General features: G+C 35.6%; 1 protein-coding gene across 1 annotated transcript; it reads left to right on the top strand.

Moving 5' to 3' along the window:
- Positions 1 to 1,119: 1,119 nt before the first annotated feature.
- Positions 1,120 to 6,897, top strand: cibar1 (CBY1 interacting BAR domain containing 1). The gene is made up of 8 exons (XM_052583604.1): positions 1,120 to 1,294; positions 1,892 to 2,126; positions 2,206 to 2,274; positions 2,489 to 2,600; positions 3,295 to 3,443; positions 3,953 to 4,066; positions 4,839 to 4,958; positions 6,562 to 6,897. The coding sequence occupies exons 1-8, from the start codon at positions 1,266 to 1,268 to the stop codon at positions 6,670 to 6,672; spliced, it is 939 nt and encodes a 312-aa protein (XP_052439564.1). The 5' UTR covers positions 1,120 to 1,265; the 3' UTR covers positions 6,673 to 6,897.
- Positions 6,898 to 18,390: the final 11,493 nt, after the last annotated feature.

Here is an 18,390-nt window from a genome sequence, read left to right as displayed (position 1 = left end):
ATAACATTCTACAAGTAGCATACAGTTATTCTGAAACGGAATCAACACATTCCTTTATTGTGACAAGCTATAATGGTTGTACCTTGGCCACATGTATTTACATGCCCAAAAAAATCATACTAATACAAGCATCATATTTCATCTGTTAGATTCAGATTTCTTAAAACCAGAATATTATCTCTAGACAGTCAGGTTAATGTGTTTACATGACATTTAGAGTCAGAATTTGACCAAAGCACTAAAACTATTGTTTGTGCAAAAACAATGTAAGTGACCATTTTAGGGCTTTAGACTTCTTAAACAGGACATCTAACCGCAATGTGTTTTACACAGGCAATCTGTTACAGTGGGATCAATTCCATGGATGATTAAGCATGATAATGAAGGTTTTTGGACATTCTCCACGGAGGCGCAGACACAGCAGCTGGTGACATTCATGAGCGCATCACATTGAATTCCCATTACTTTCAATGATCATGAAGTCTGCTTTTGGCAATGTTACAAGCCCAATAAAATCACTAAAGTATGCCATATGTGTATGTTAAGAAGGGAATTAAAGTCTAATTGTTGTAAAAATAAGTAAAAAGGAATGCAAATCCAGCAGATGATTTTGTGCTTTCATGCTGTTGACATAATGATCAAATTAATTTACAGAGGGCAATACATTAAACATATAAGCAAGGAGGGGGAAATGACAATGGATGGTCATTTTCAAATGGACTTTTCAGGTTAAAATTCTAAAACCCTAAAGAATAAACATTGTCACATCTTGGGATGTATATAGGCTAAGTGAACATTAAAATATTGTATTATGAAACAAATAAAATCTCTGGTAATTTTACATTCATAAGCACATTTCTAAAACCTGAATTTGACGTAAGGAATGATTTTTTTTTTCATTTATTCTCATTATATTATATTATATTATATTATATTATATTATATTATATTATATTATATTATATTATATTATATTATATTTGCAAACATTTTATCTTAACATAATTTACACCGTTTAATTACATTGACTCGAGCAATATTTTCAAGTATAATTTAATATTTTTGTTTTGTTTTTCCTTTATTTGCCTGTAGAGGGCGCATCTTTAGCTCCATGGTAACAGGACGGCGTTCTTTCAGATTTCCTGTTGAAGCTTCAGCACAGAGACACAAAACAGCTTTTAGCTTTTTAAATACATCAAGAGATCTCTTGAGATTTTATTTTTAACTAATATATATATATATATAGATATTGGTTACTAGTAATCATGAGCCGCACTCCTGATGCAAGAGCGAGGTAATAGTTGTCCACGGCTGGGAAGCTAGCTAGCCAGCTAACTTAACGCTAAGCTAAATTATACAAGCAGTAACGTTAGTTCACCAGCTAGTGCGTGTTTTATAATATCATTGACAGTAAATACATAAGCAGATCTTCTATCAATATACTAAAACAGAAACTGCATAATTATGTAACCGAAATGTAAAATTGCTTACAGTGTAGCATGTTTGGACATTTCCAAGATACAAGAGGATAAAAGATGCTACACGTGAAGCGTCCTCAGTGTATTATTAAGACAAGTCTGCTTAGTTTTGTTTTACAACATTTACATTTTTGTTTTCTCATGCCAGATAATCGTTGGTCGAATTTTTAGACAAGAACAACCTGCGACAGAAAACAGCATTTTTAAAAGAACTCTTACTTAGGAATATACTTCATGATATTCTTGTTATAACTGTCTGTTCCTCTCTTGCACAATTATTCTGACATATAACCCTTTTAAAATTCTGACAGAAGACAAAACCTGTAGTCTAATTTGTATGAACAACATAACCTCAGTCAGATCATCGTAATTTTTCTCTTATTTATTTATTTATTTATTTTTGCATATTACAGAGACACCCAGACCAAGCAGATCCAAGAGAACATCACCAATGTTGAGAAGCACTTCGGAGATCTCTGCCAACTTTTTTCTGCTTACGTCCGTAAAACTGCACGACTGCGGGACAAAGCCGACCTTCTGGTTAAAGAAGTCGGCCTTTATGCTGACACAGAGACACCGAACCTGAAACTTGGACTGAAGAACTTTGCAGATCAGCTGGCAAAGATTCAGGACTATCGACAAGCAGAAGTGTGTTTAAAACCATGAAAACGTACTTCAGCATATTTGTGTTTCCTAATAATCTACAAACACATACTGTTGTTCACAGGTGGAGAGGCTAGAAGTGAAAGTTATAGAGCCTTTGACAGCATATGGGAATATTGTCAAAACGAAAAGGGTAAGGTTTTTCTCTATAACCCCCTCAGATAACAGGATTTATACTTTATAGTTCAAATATACAAATGACCTTTTCCCAGTGATCTCATGAGGGCAGCATTGCATCACATTCTGAGTAAGCATGACATACCGTGACTGTTATCATAGGTCAAAACCTAAGACCTGGAGTGATCTTTTCTACCAGCCTTTTGTGATCTTATCAAATGTATGCACAGGAGGACTTGAAGCAGACGCAGACTGCACGGAACAGAGAGGCCAAGCAGATGCAGCAGCTTGAAAGGATGAGGCAGAGAAACCCCTCAGACAGACAGATTATTGTATCCTACAGTCCAATACTATTGTTTCTTCTTTTGCTGAAAACACATAGCTGTGAAGCAGAAGAGTAGGTCTGACGGATTTTATATTCAAGATGCCGCGGTTCTCAAACTTACCTGTAGATAAGGGCTGTCAAACAATCAATTAAAACAAATTAATACATTAAATGCATGATATGTTGTTTAATTTGTCAAAATGAATTCCACACATATTAATTTTTGCTGAGAAATCGCCCAAATAGAGATAGTTTAAGACACTATTGCACCAGATGAGTACATTAATGAATAGATATATAAAAACCTCTGCATGTTAAGATGTTTTTAAACATTTTTACATTTTTAACTAGCATAACTCAAAACGTCTGCATATTGCTGCATATTTGCATAAGGTTCTGAATTAAATTTGTTTAGTTTTTAACAGTTTTTAATACACTTAACAAGCATCAACCACCCTACTAGACGTTTTAATGTCAACCAATCTGAAAGATACTTACCTTAACAGCCTCTCTCAGTCACAGGTGGGACTTGTGTGCAACGAACTGTAATTTTATCTTGAAACTACTTTGAATTAATTTTGTTATAACCAAGTAGGTCCAACTCAGTCTGTCACTAATATGTCAGTTATACTGAACCCGATGTGAGTCTTCTTATTTTTCTCAGTTCAAAACGTCTTGCTGGGCTCGAATCGTGCATGTCTGCTTCTTGAGACCATTTTGTACTTTACATCTCTTTGTCTACTGTGTCACGAAAGGCTGAGAGTGAACTCCAGAGAGCCACGATGGATGCCACTCGCACGACTCGCCAGCTGGAGGAGACAATAGATGACTTTGAAAAGCAGAAGATTCGTGATATCAAGGTCCTTCAGACTGAACAATGACTTATTTACTAAAGAAATAACAGTTTATTTTTGTGAATGGATAAAACAAGCTTTAATATTGTACTGTGTATTATACAAAAATAATATAAAGTATATTTATATATTGTTATACAAACACAATCTAACATAATGTGAAATTCGAGTCCCTGAAAACTTTACTGTGTTTAAAACGAAACCCACATTTATGTCAAAAGCTTTTTTATTGTGATTTATAGTTTTATTCAACGTGGATGCATTAGATTGATTAAAAGTGACAGTTAAGATTTATTTTATTTATTTATTACCTCTTCCATGAAGTTATTAAGCAGCGCAGCTGTTTTCAGTATGGATCATTAGAATTGAGATGTCTCTTCAGCAACAAATCACCATGTTAGAATGATTTCTGAAGGATCATATGACACTGAAGAATACTAATGATGCTGGAAATCTTTCAAAGCTACTTCACAGAAATGGCTATTTAGACTGAGGTTCTCATGTGTCTGATGCAGAAAATTCTCGGTGAGTTTGTAACAGTGGAGATGACATTCCATGCCAAGGCTTTGGAAATTTACACAACTGCCTACCAGCACATTCAGAATGTGGATGAGGAAGGAGACCTTGAGGTGAGCGCTCTGCAGCAGCACCGCTGCTCTGGCAGTCCTGCTGGTTCGAGCTTGTCTGTCTTAATGTCTAATCAAATTATATTCTTTCTCCTCCTGCGATCCCCCTGCTGTCATAATGATGAAAGCTCTGGTAGCTGGGGTATAAAGGCCTCCTCCTATCCTGATGTGAAAAGAACCATAGAGGCATCTTGCAAAGCATGTTCAGTCAGCTGTGGAATGTTCAGACTGGCTAATGCATTCAGTTATGAATTCATAGTTTGGCGTGCAAAAACATTTTTTTAATACATATTTCCTTGACTTGCCGGGGGAAGAAAATCGCATGAATATTATTTCATCAGGGATTTTCTGGGAAACGTTTCCTCGTTCTTGTCTGAACTTTGCCTGTAATTGGATGTGTAAACTAGTAATAGTCATATATTGGCACATGGTGACAGGTTTATGAAGACACAGCTAGAGCATATAGAGATAGGTCATAAATATTCTTCCTGTAATATTTAACTGGAGTTAATAAAGTGGAGGTGACAATGTTTGTTGGCTCATCCTCAGCAGGACAGAGTATGTAAATGTTTTTCCCAATCTAAATGACATGGTTCTCTGTTGCTACAACACAGTATGTGGTACAAGTTTGTGTTGACTCATTTCTCTTTTTAATGTATCTCGGCTGTACTCGGCTGTTATTGTTTTATTATGTGGGGGGTGATGAGATAACATTAGGTTCCTGGTGGTCCATATGTAGAGTAGTCTACAGATCCCTTTTTTTTTGTCTTGACAGGTGTTCAGGAACTCACTGCACCCCCCTGATTACCAGTCTGGATTAGAAATAGTCCGTGCCAATTCTAAACTGTCCCTAAATAGAACTGGTACATCAATGAGTAAATCAGGAACAATGCAGGTTAGTGCTGTATTATTTTAGATAAAATGACTTTCTATTGTTAGATGGATAATTAATGTTAAAACTTATTTCATTATTTGGCAGTACCTAAAGTTTAAAAATGGCTTAATATGTATCAAATGCATAGTTTGAATTTAAGACGGTTATCATATCATATTTCTTTGTGGAGAAATTGTTTTTTTTTTATGTTAAAGTGACACTAAAGAAGATATTTTTGTAGACTGTTGATAGCCAAATATTTGCTGGTCCCCAGTGACTTCAGTAGTATGATAAAAAAAAACAAATACTATGAAAGAAGTCAGTGAGGACCAGAAACTGTTTGGTTGCCCACGTTCTTCAAAATCTCTTTTTTGTGTTCAGCATAAGAAAGAAATGCATATAGCTTACATCCTAATGGCAAGTAAATGATAAAAAAAATCATAACTTACATGAACTTTCATGTATTCTATATTCATTACATGTAAAGTAAAACATTTCAAATGTTTTTAATTTTTTAGTTTCTTTGTTTAGTTTTTTTTATTATTAGAGCTTGCAGCTCCTTTAGCACTAGTGATGTTACGATTCACTCAACTCACGGTTCAATTCATTTGTAAGTCACTTTGGATAAAATCGTCTGCTAAATGACAAAATTTAAATATAATGTAAATGTATGTACAAAACTAAATTTAACAAAACTAAATTTAAATTTTAAAACAAGCCCCAGATCAAATAAATAGGTAACACAAATAAAAGAAATATCTTTGTATAAACAAACTAAAGCTTCATCTGTGCCCTTTCCATTTAAAATCAGAGGCAACATCTGCATTTTATTCATGATCCAAACAAAGATGCTGCATACATACAACATGAGCAGTTTTTAATCTAAATGAAACTAAATAATTTTGAAATTTGAAGCAAAAACAGAATGTTTTGAATTCAGTTTTGTGAAACTTTACATAAAAATATCTGCATGAAACAGCAGATGAGCTGAACCATATATGTGGAATAAGATCGGTCCGCTGGTTAGTCAGGATTTACCGTCCCAGTTCAAAGTCACATTACTTTTTTGATTCGCTTGGAGAAATATATTTGCAAAATGCATTTCCATATCCCATTATTTCCATGAAACCTTTTTCGCACAATTCAAAAAACACCTCAATCAATCGTAAAACTTTTTTCCAAATGAATTTTATTCGAAATTCAGATTTTCCATCGATTCTGATGTGATTACTTCAAAGTGCCCATAAAAGCATGGTGATGGAAACCCAGCTATTGATTTTCTTCTGGACCATTGCCAAGTCAGTAGTCTTCCCCATTATTGTGGACTCAAAGAACAAGAGATACCTGGAATTTCTAATGTAGTGATGATCATCTAATAAAACTCAAACAGAAATATTCAAATAGTTTGAGATATATATGGATTTTAGACTTTCATGAGCTATAAGCTCTTATCATCAGAATTAAACCCCAAAAAACTTTTGAAATGTTTTACTTGTAATGAATCTAGAATATATAATTTTCACCTTCTGAAATGACTGAAAATAAACTTTTTCACAATATTTGAATTTTTGAGGCCCTTAAGTTGTGTTGAATCCCAAAACTGAGATTATTTTTCCTTGTCTAGTCAAGAACGTCTAGCAGACAGAGGAAAAGGGATGACGACGAAGATGAGGATGAGGAGGAAGATGACGAAGATGAGGATGATTTGGAGGAAGTGACTGATGATGAGCATTAAAATATTTTCTTTGCCATTTCAACAAATATCTTTAGACCGTGACATTCCTGAACTGTATTTAAGAGTATTTGAATGGAGATGAGTGATATTATAAAACTAATTTGCATCACCATCAATAAATGTGATGTAATGATAGCTGAGTTATGGTAGGTAAAGGTGAGTGCAAGGTTAGATGTTTGCTCTCTTGTAAATCATATACTATAAAATTATATATATACTGAAAAACACCTTCAAAGAGAGTTACTTTTTTAATGATTTGAAAACAACCAATATGTTTCTGTATGTGTCTGTGTGTCTGTGTGTGTGTGTGTGTGTGTGTGTGTGTGTGTGTGTGTGTGTGTGTGTGTGTGTGTGTGTGTGTGTGTGTGTGTGTGTGTGTGTGTGTGTGTGTGTACAAAGTGCCAAGCAGTTTCTGTGGTTAATATGTCTGGTTTGAATTTGCCTTAGAGCATTTTGGTGAACCAGTAAAGCGGGCTCTTGCTTTCACATAATAGCCAATATTCATGACCTCAGATGTCTGAGTGTGTGTTTGTTCTTCTGTTTACAGAGTGAGCATACCAAAACACTCTCTGTACGTTATACACACAAACAATAGTGAACCCCTGGAATTTGACCCACCCTGTGTTCAGCATCATTGTGTCTCATAGTTTTTTATGTCAGTCATAAATGAGTCAGAAACAGTAACCAGTACTGCTGGTGTATTTATGACTTCAAGCAAAAGTGTTGAAGACGCATAATTAAAACTGAAACGCTATGTACATTATTGAAATGTATGTTTATGGAATCACTTTATGAACCAAAAACCAAGTCCGCAAAAAATCAAATGCATGCATTTCAAGAATCTATACAAAATATTCACAGTGTTGAGTATTTGTGAATATTTAATTCATTTAAAATTCTAATTGGCTGCACCTTTGGATTGTGAACTGAATGGTCGTAGCAGGGCTTTGTCTGTGGATACGTGGCGTTTCGTGACAGTTGCACAACGTGGCCATTCAATCAAAGGCATTGAGGATGACAATATCTGAGGAAAGGATTCCCTCCTCACCCGTATGACTCATACTTTATATAGGCCATAATGGGAACCAGTGTGTGTTTGTGTGAGCTGTAGCGCCTGACTGTACCGAATATTAACACGATGGTTGCCTCGCAGCGGTAAAAAAAAAAAAAAAAGAACATAACTACAGCATGAGTCAGAGAGAGAGAGAGAGAGAGAGGTGCTGCAGGCTCTGGGTAAATGTTCCCCAGTATATATACTCTCTCCATCCATCAAGCAGATGCAGAGATCTGGTTGTCACGAAAAACCTCTTTGACTGCTGCAGTGGCGTGATTTTGACATGGATCATCTCTGAATTACAATACTGCACGACTGAAATATTCACTTTCTCTTTTTTCAATTTTTGAATGACAAATACGTGATATGACACATACCATAAAAATCTAATTTCTAATAAATAAAAAAAATTCATCTCGAACTAAAAATTGCAATTAAATAGTTTATTTCAGCACATTTAATGTAATGTACCAAGTCCAATGAAACAGAAGTGACAGATGTTTCATAGAGGTTTGTTGAAAAATGAAAAATGTAGGGCGAGGACATGGTTCTGATGATTGGTTGTTGATTGGATACTGAGATGGCATTGCACTTAAAAATCAATGCAAGCTTGAGATCAGTTGTGGAGGGACGGGGTTTAAGCAGACTAAATGATGTGAAAGGTCCTGCATATGTCACCAGAGAGAAATCTGACGTTTCACTGGAAGATTGATTTGGGAAGTTTAAAGATGAATTGTTTGCAAAAAGATAAATTGTAAAAATAGATTTCATTTCACGCTTTTCAGCATCTGTTTCCCTCAGACAGTGACCCAAGGTCTTGGTAAGAAAAATCATATGTCATATGGCTTAAAAACAACTTTTGTTGTCTTTCTTCTGAATTCCTAGAAAGCAAAGGCAAATTATGTCGCCTTTTCCCATTTCAAAATTCTTTGGAATTATGCGTAACGGACTGAATAACAGTTGAAAAATGTTGAAAGTCGAGACTTATTTATAAAGAATGAACTTGATTCTTTATTGACAGATTTAACTGTCGCTCCATCAAAAGAATTCAAATGAAAGCAAAAAACTGGTTAACCATATACTATGTTCTGAGTAGAAGTACCTGCACTCCAGGTTTGTTCTGTCACTCTGTGCTTGTTTTTGTTAATGGTTTCGACATCCGCCTTCAAAAGCATACTGCTGCCACATATAATATTGCGCAAGTGCTTATCTGAGTCTAGGATGATACAATCTGCCAGAGAAGCCTTGGGGTCATAAGCTACAGCAGGCGGAAAAGAAAACAGGCATCTGTCTTTGCTGGCTCTGACCCTCTCAGCTGTGCAATGAGGACATTTAAATCCCCATGGTTGGATATGTGTGTTTGTAGAAATATCTACGTTCATTCCATTATTGGTGTTCAAATATGCTGCAGGTTTAAGTCAGCAGCAACTCTGCAGCAGTGTCCTCTGTGTTCAGAGTCAAGATCTAACTGATTCTTTGAAGAAGCATGTTGTATGAAGCACCAGACCCATACATTCTGCTAGTTTCACAAATAAGGAGTGGTTTTGCCCCCTGAACAGAATTTGGAGACGTGAGTCAAAAATGTTGATTAAAAGTGATACTTGAAACTGCCGAGTCTGGGTGAGTACGTGACACACACCTACACTGCTTCAGATAGTCTGGAGGGCAAAAACATAAGCTAAATAAAAAACCTTTTCTAATGGTTTCAACCACTGGATCAGTGGCAGATCTGTGAGGAAATGTTCCATGTACTCTTAAAAATAAAGGTTCCAAAAGGGTTTATTTAAATATATACACTGTAAAAAATGACTGGGATTTTAACAGTAAAGAACTTTGAAAATGCTACAGTACAAATCTGTTTACTGGTTAACGGTAATTTCCTGTAAAATTTACAGGGAAAAACCGTAAACTTGCGTTCCCAGAATTCTCTGCGTTGCATTTCAAATTTTGTTTGAATTTTATGTTTTTTCTTTGAAATAACTATGTTTCTTAATTTTTTCTCATCTGTTATGTTTATAAGGTTTTTATGTTACATAAAATGTTGTTAAATTAATTTTTCTTGCATATTTCAGTTTAATGAGTCTCACCATCATGGTGTTTAGTGCTTGTGTGAATGACACCGTGCACCTTCTATGTAACTTATTATTTAAAAGCTGCTTATGATGGGCTTTGTTTCACCACATTACTCTCTCATCACCACCTGCTATTGGTGGTTACCAGTGTAATACAAAGGTACAAAACAGATTTCAGTGCTTCAATAAGTTCGTATATTAATATTATATCAGTTACCCGTTAAACCTACAACAGTGTAACTGTATTTTTTACGATATAAAACCGCTAAACCAAAAACGGTTTTACCGTATTTTTTACGGTATAATTCTGGCAACCACAGCTGCCGTTTTTTTACATTATATTTTACGGAATATTTTTAACAGTGTATATATATATATATATGTGTGTGTGTTTGTTAGTTTTTTTTGTTTTGTTGTGTTTTTTTGCCGCAGTGACACCATAGAAGGATCACATTTCGGTGAACAGCACTTGATTTTTTTTTTTTATTAATTTTTTTTTTTTTTTTGCAGTCTGAGGAATGTTTTAAGAACCATCTAAACAATAACTTTCCACCATAAAGAACATATAGCAGTTTTTGGTTTGCAAAAAAAAAAAAAAAAAAAACAGTGAGGAACATTTTAATAATTTTTATTAAATTTTAAATAATCTAAAGAACCTTCTTCCACTATAAAGAACCATTTGTCCCATGGAAAGGTTAAATTTATATTAAATGTTCTTCATGGAACCAACAATACCAAAAAGAACCTTATTTTTAAGAGTGTAGGTTGTTCAGGGAATTCTCACAAGGTCATAGAGCAGGATGCCAAACCCGCAGGGGCCTGTCAACCCTTGAAGAACCATCGTAGGTCTTGACCTCATTGGCATAAATCCTCCTTGTTTGAATTATACGACATGCTAAAACGTAAACTGGGTGCATGATTGAGCTATAGCCTGTGATATGAGAGCACTTCATTACCCACAATATGGAGCCAGTGGTTTTACTAATGTCTGGGAACAGCACGCTAATTGGGAAAATCCCATAGGATTTATACAACAGAGGAATGTGTCCCAACTCTTTATGACCACACATGTTATCAGCCAAGCACATTTTCTGTTTCCATCATTCGTGCCAACTTTGTGTTGGATCCACAGAAACAGTGTATTTCCACAGGTGAGACACTGAAGAAAAATGTGATATATCGCACTGAAGTGATTATATTCTCACACGGCTTAATAGCGCTTTCATTAAACTAATGAAGCTTATGTCATGAAGACTGTTTGTTTGATAAGCAGGGCCCTATTTCATGTGAGCAAACTCCCAGATTTCCTCATCTAGTGACATACGGCTTCTTAAACTCCTTACATGGGCTGCTGGGCCATGTGTCGTTGGAAATAAACAGAGTAGGCAGAGACGAACAAGCGGTGGCCGTTTCAAAGGAACGGATAAGAGACAGTGACGGCGCCTTGTTTTGGAAAAAGTGGAGAGGTTTCCATGGAGCCACTATTTGATCCCATGATAATTAGCTCAGTTCAGTGATTGCACAACATCCTCTCCATTGGCTGCGAGGTGGCCTCATCATCAGGAACGTGCCTCTGTTTATGCTTACGGTCGCCACAATGCCTGACTTGAATTTAAAACGGCTCGTGATCAACACAGGAAACACAACGGAGGGATGTTTGTTGTTGTACATAAGCTCTTGTTTTCACACAAATGACGTTTAATGGTTGTTTCTATAGCTGTACGGCAGGGTTTCCAGATCTGCAGAACAAGTCCAACACACTGACCAATCATACTAGCTCCAAATCTAGCCCAAATACTTGTAAAATATGTAAAATCTCAGGACCTAAATACATTTTTAAAGTTATGTCTTACACATATTTTCAACATCACATAAAGTGACACTTTAAGGCCATATTAGTTACTAATTTTAATCTAACAATGAGAAATATATTTATTACAGTGTTTATTCATTTTTGCTAATGTCAGTTTATAAAAATATAACTGTTCATTGTTAGTTTATGTTAACTCCTGGCCATTAAATAATATTAATAGACAAAAACTTTGATTTTAATAAATGTATTAATAAATGCTGGAATGAACTAAAATTAATAAATGGTTTCGGTATTTTTCATTGTTAGATAATACAGTTAAATAACAAATAGTATCTTATTTTAAAGTGTTACCAAAATCACTGTATTGTAGGGATCATAAGCACAGTATGTTTTCATATATAGTATACACACACACACACACACACATATATATATATATATATATATATATATATATATATATATATATATATATATATATATATATACATTTAATCAATGGAAAATGCGTTTAAAAAATGACATCCTTTTTTATTTATTTGCAACAATCCTTGAGAGACCCGCCAAATTGTTACCATGGTAACGGAAACAGCCACATAAAAGCTCATGCCATCTCATCATCTAGCACAGTTTTATCTTTGGTATTGGGTAGAGCAAAATATTCAATATCATTATGCAAAATGTCAAACCTTTAACCCTAGGGGGAAAAAAATCTACCCGCTGCAAATGTTTCCAACTTAGCAACCCTACTGTAGAGCGGCAGTGCCATCATGAGCTGTTTAAAACAGCCATTTGTGTATATTTGCCTTAAGAGTGAGTACACCCTAAAATAAAAACTCTTCATCGTTTACTCCAGAGATGTTATTCCCAATCATCCTGTGTTAAAAAAAAAAAAGCAGCTTGCACATTCTGCTTAATTTCTCAATTTGTGTTCTACGCAAGACAGTCAGTTTCATGGTTTAGGACGAAAAAGCTGGTGAATAAATTTAAGGATATCCCCCAAATCCCATAAACCGGCCTTTGGATAGGAGTTACAGAAGTAGAGGATTACATCTAAAACCAGTGTAAACCCATACTAAATGACCCCATCACTATCCAGTCTATTCCACAGAAGAACAGCTTATACAATATACAGATTTGTCTTATGCAAGACAATGGTATGTTCAATTATATGGCTTTCACTGAACTTTCGTTATTTCGTAATTTGACTGTTTCCATAGGCTGCAGCTCTAATCTATTATTTGCATCAGAGGGTGGCTGGGGTTGAAAAGGTCTTGTGTAAGTGTGGCAGAAAGGGGCAAAAAGGGCCTGTTTGAAGGCTTGGGGGGTGGATTTTGCAAACCGGCACTGCTTGCTTTTGTGCCTTTTGTTTACAGCAGGTTGTTGTGAGAAGCCGTTTGAACAGCATTGGTAGAAGATTGTGCAACTGGCCCATTTGCCCTGAGCAAATAGCAGCCTTCTGTGAAGGGGGGCGAGGCCTCATACTGAGCCTCCTCTTTTTTCCACTAGTGTCATCGCTTTTAATCTCCTTGACTCCTGCACATTTCGTTTCGAATTCTTATTGTGCAATGTGTTGATAAAGTTTTACAGATGAAACCATTACAGATGAAGCCGATGTTTGCCCATGACTCACACGGTGCCCATTATGATCTAATTATGCAAAATCACGTTCCCATTTATGGAATGTCTCTTCATGAATAATCTCAGGCATCGCATGAGAACTTCTAAAGGTCAACACCAACAATCGGCTGTTTGAATTAATGTGTGTAAATGTGGACAACAAGCCATGTTGAGTAACTGGATGATGGCTTGTAAAGACCTGCAAAGTTCATTTACACATTCCAAAATCTCTAGAACACCTTTAAGAGCTGCAGATAAGAAACAGTGTGGGTCATTGTATTGCATTGCAGGAATCCCTGCAAACTGTACATAATCCAAATAAAATGATGGATACATACACACACACACACACACACACATTTAGTTTGAATAGTTTGTTTTAATTGAAAACATTATTCTGGTCGAACAGTGGGATCCAATATTTTGAAACAAAATATTGGATATATGCTACCACTGCGTTTATGTTTTAGAGTTAGTAAATATTTTTATTTTTACATATTTTTCAAAATAAATTAATATTATTATTCATGAAGGATACATTCAATTAAACAAAAGTGACAGTAAAGACTTTTGTGATGTATAAATTCATCTTTCCTATCACAGGAATAAATTACATTTAAAATTTTAGTACAATGGACAACAGCTCATTTAAATGGTAACAATATTTTAGAAATATTACAAATATTACAGTTTTCACTGTACTTTTCATTACAAAAAAATCAGCTTTGGTTACTTTTTTAAAACATTAAATATCATACTAACACTAGAGTGTATAGATTATAATTAATACATGTAAAAATAATTGTAAAACATGGTCATACTAAATTAAATAAAATATAATTGTCTTTACTATTATTTCTTACGTTTTAGTGTTTTGAAAATGAAGCCTAATTAAAAAGGTTACAAAACACATAAATACTTAAGATTCAGCAGTCTCTAATGAAATTAATAATGTTGTGACATCGGTCATGTGAACACCTTCATACAGACAATCAGATGTTCTTGCTTCCAATGATACACAAAATGCTTTTTGGAACATTCTCAAATTAATCTCAAATGGATTAACACACAGGAAGATTTGTAGAGAAAATGTATGCAAGATAAAAGCATTTCCACTAGTGGTTTCTATTCCAGAAATAGAAAATGACAGACATTGGATGTAATGATGGAAGAAGCCCACAGAAAGCCCAGTGGTGCTGAATAATCATCTGTATTGAGCATAGCTAACAGACAGAACAGGAACAGCTGGTGTTAGAAGTAGAAGCAAACCTGACCTTTCCATAGAGCGGGTCCCTTCTTTATTAAGAACAAACACTGGGCAATAGAGCAAAGACGGGAAATGGTACATTTGTGTCAATATATCTGAGGGCAAACACACTCATATAAACAAGTGTCTCTTTCTGTTATCAAAGGCAGAGGGATGTACGGGGACTACTAGGAATCTGTGTTTACTGACCGTCCAGCGGTGCTATTGAGAAGTGATCTTCTGATTCAGATCATGGTCAATATTTCAATTCAGATTTTCATCTTGTTGCCACTTAAGCAGCTTTCCATAAAGATCCAGCTGAGAGTCTGAATTAAAACTGGTCCTTGGGTCATCATGGATGTGAATGTTTTTTTGTTTTTTTTTTGTGTGTGTGTGGGGGGGGGGGGGGGGGGGGGTTGACAAAAAACATTTCTTCTTTTGAAAAATCTTCTGTAACAATGTTTTGAAGGCCTGTAGAGACAAAGCAATCCATACAGGATGGAATTCCTCTCATTAATTTGTCATTTTGAGTCAGGCTGCATCCTTCCTTTGTCTGACTACAGACAGAAGCCAGTAAAACTTCCCATAAACAGAGCTGCTTTTGAAAAACGGCGAATTTGAAATGTAAAAATGTTCTTTTCAGCCGGCACTGTGATTAATGCAGCAGACCACACACTCAGTGGGTGAACAAGCAAAGGAATTTTTCCTTTTAATGAGCATCTCAGGTCATAACAAGCAGTTTCATTCATATTCATGTTTAACTGTGTACGCAACCAGCCTAATGTTATTTCACATCAGAGGCATTTCTTCAAAGCTAACAGAGGTGTTGTCAACAGACCGTAAATCTCGAACTTTAATGATTTAAAATGAAAGAGCTTCTTAACATTAATAATTATCTCTTCATATTCCGGCGGGTCCGTGGGGTTGATTGATTGTGGAGATGCAGCAACTGTTGCGTGATCATAAACATTTGTGATGAGATAATAACCCAAGTTACAACAGCGATTGCATAGCAACTATTTTTTCTTTCCGGTATTACTGGAGCTAGCATATGTATAAGAGTGTTGCAGGCCAAAACTCAATCAGTCAATTTAGACAGTACCGGAAAACCAGTAACTTCAGGTATAACAGCTGTCGAAGCCTCTTTATCTCATTCATCATTAATTACTCACCCTCATGTTATTACAAACCCATACGACCTTCTTTCATCTTCAGAACACAAATAAAGATATTTCTGCATAGAAAGCCTCACAACTGACACATAGAAGGCCCAGAAAAGGAAGTAAAGGACAGTGTTAAAGGGGTCATACGACATTGCTAAAAAAGGACACTATTTTGTGTATTTGGTGTAGTGCAATTTGTTCATGTGGTTTATGGTTAAAAAAACACATTCTTCTCCACAAGTTATATTATTGTTTCTCCTCTATGCCCCGCTTTTCTAAAACACATCTATTTTAAAAAAGCTCATTGCTCTGAAAGCAAGGTTTACTCTGACTGGCAAGCTAACCAGTGCGTTGTGATTGGCCGAATGCCTCAAGCGTGTGACAGAAATGTTATGGCCCTAAACACTGTGATGCCGTGTGTGACTGATAGGTATAGGATAAAATATCAGGACACCGGCGTGATGAGACAAAACCAATAAAACCCATTACAAATGAGGCATTTGTTGCATCCAGTATAGGGATATAATTACTGATTATAATGACTTATAGCGTAGTTTTACATGTTGTGTTGTGTATCGCACTAATTAAACATAAAACCATGTCTGCATTTGTGATCAGAGAAAGGACAAACACCAAGCTCTAAGAGTTCCTCAACAGTGCTCAAAACTTACATTTAAACATTACATATTTAAACATACTTACAGACTGTGAGTCAGAAGCGCCAGACTGTTCTTGCAAAGTTTGAATTGCCCCAGTTTATAGAAACCGGCATTGTAGGCTACTCTCAGAAGAAACAGTCCTTGTCCTCCACAAAATGCGCAGCACACACCTGAATATTTGGGTTGGACTGTTCTGGAACAGTGTTGTTAATACAACCTAACCACTGATTTTTTAGTTGTGTCCTCTTTTGGAAGGCCAAAAAATTTAGTTTCACTTTAACAACGAAACACAGCGTCTCCACAACATGGACAATTTTAGCTGGAAGCAACAGTTCGAATTAAAAAAAAAACTTTATCAGCTATTATCATTCTGACGGCACCCATTCACTGCAGATGATCCATTGGTTAAATTTCTCCAAATCTGTCCTGATGAAGAAATCTTGAATGCCTTGAAGGTGAGTACATTTTCACATTTCATTTTTGGATGAATTATTCCTTTAAATGTGCAAAATAAAAGTTTGCTTAAACCATTTGCGTTGGAATTACATTAATAATTTACTTTGGCGCTAATGCAGCTGGCCAGGGGATTTCCAGTTCCATGCAAAGCAAAGCATGTAGGGAGTAAATGTTGAAATTAATTGTTATTTTGTGTTTTAAAGAAGAAGAAGAGGTTGAGACTAGTTCATGTTTAATGTTATGTTGTGCTGGGATTTAGACAGGTTTCTGTTATGTTGTGGTGAAGAGTGGAGCTTGTACTGCTGTCAAGGAAGGGATTTTGGGGATGAAAAACTATGCAGTATGTTGCTTTAATCAGGGAGCAATTACTGAACAAATGTCTTCCAAGTCCAAACATCATAGACATATGATTGCTTATTTCATGTCGGGTTACATTTTAGTATGCTAAACCTATAGAATTTCAGAGTTCACGGCTTAACTGAATGACAAAAAAAAAAGGAAAAAAAAGAAACATTTCTCACATGTGAACCATTGTCCAACTGAGTTAGGCTCGGCTAAAGAATTTTTTGGCCATATATTTGAGGAAAAACACATCCCATAAACAGGAGACATCTAGTAACAGATAGACAGTAACTGAGTGTGCTTGGCATCGGACCTGAAGAACACAGGAGAACAGGGAGGATACACAGTGGAATGGAGCACATGCAGGATCCCTGCTTTGTGTCCCTCAGCCTTTGTGCTGAGCGTTTGTTTGGGTAGGACAGGATGTAGAAAGACATCTGGAGGAAATCAATCCAGTGTTTGCTATACCCATCTCCGGGACCTTTAGGGGTTTCTTCTGCTTGGATGGTCACGAAGAAGACACCACTGATGCTCAAACGTTAGATAAGCTCGAGCTCAAATATGTCCAGTCTAGATGATACCTCAGTTTGGGATACTGCATGACCCAGACATCAAAGAGACCAGGTTTAGTAATACCATTAGTCAAACCCTTTCACAATAAAGAGCAGGCATTACCTTTGGAGTTCATGAACCTGTTTAGAGATAACTGGGTCAATTACATGTTAATTTTACTGTCCAGATCTTAATTCATAAAAAAAATATGAATTATTAAAAAATATTATTTTAGAATGTAATTCAAATTAATATTTACACATTTTTAATATAATTGTATGTAAGTAAAAATTCTACGAAAGGATAAATATCTGGATGATAAAACTGTCCCGCAAGGTCAGAAATTAATGAGGGCTTTAGACAAATAAAAATGTCTTCTGTATGATTTTTTTTATATTTGTTTCTTCAATGAAAATAGTTCTAACTAAGCCACAGCAGAAATGTTGCACATACTAAATTATCAGCATTTTTGAAGGAATCAGCTAAATTTGGCTCATCACCTATTTGTGATTTTAGTTACCTATTTAAAGTATCATTCCATTTTTTAATCATTTCGTATTGTATTCTACTGTAAATATATCATTTGAAACATGAATCTCATAACCTTGTTTATGCAGCTATAATTGCAGAGTAAGCGCATCTATGCCACCTCTGTGCAGCATTAAACATCTCAATGCCACTTCAGATGCTTCTTCTGTCACACCTAGCCAGAGCAAAGATGCCTTTTTTTTAATACAGATT

This window comes from Carassius gibelio, chromosome B19 (assembly GCF_023724105.1).
Source record: "Carassius gibelio isolate Cgi1373 ecotype wild population from Czech Republic chromosome B19, carGib1.2-hapl.c, whole genome shotgun sequence".
Taxonomy (NCBI): Eukaryota; Metazoa; Chordata; class Actinopteri; order Cypriniformes; family Cyprinidae; genus Carassius; species Carassius gibelio.
This window is presented reverse-complemented; position numbering and strand designations above follow the sequence as displayed.

Bases quoted from the DNA above. Each gene is read 5' to 3' on its own strand.
- cibar1 (XM_052583604.1), top strand. From the start codon at position 1,266: ATGAGCCGCACTCCTGATGCAAGAGCGAG. The intron at 2,601-3,294 runs GTCCAATACTAT...CTGCTTCTTGAG, and splicing joins ACAGATTATTGTATCCTACA to ACCATTTTGTACTTTACATC. The intron at 3,444-3,952 runs GTCCTTCAGACT...TGTCTGATGCAG, and splicing joins AGAAGATTCGTGATATCAAG to AAAATTCTCGGTGAGTTTGT.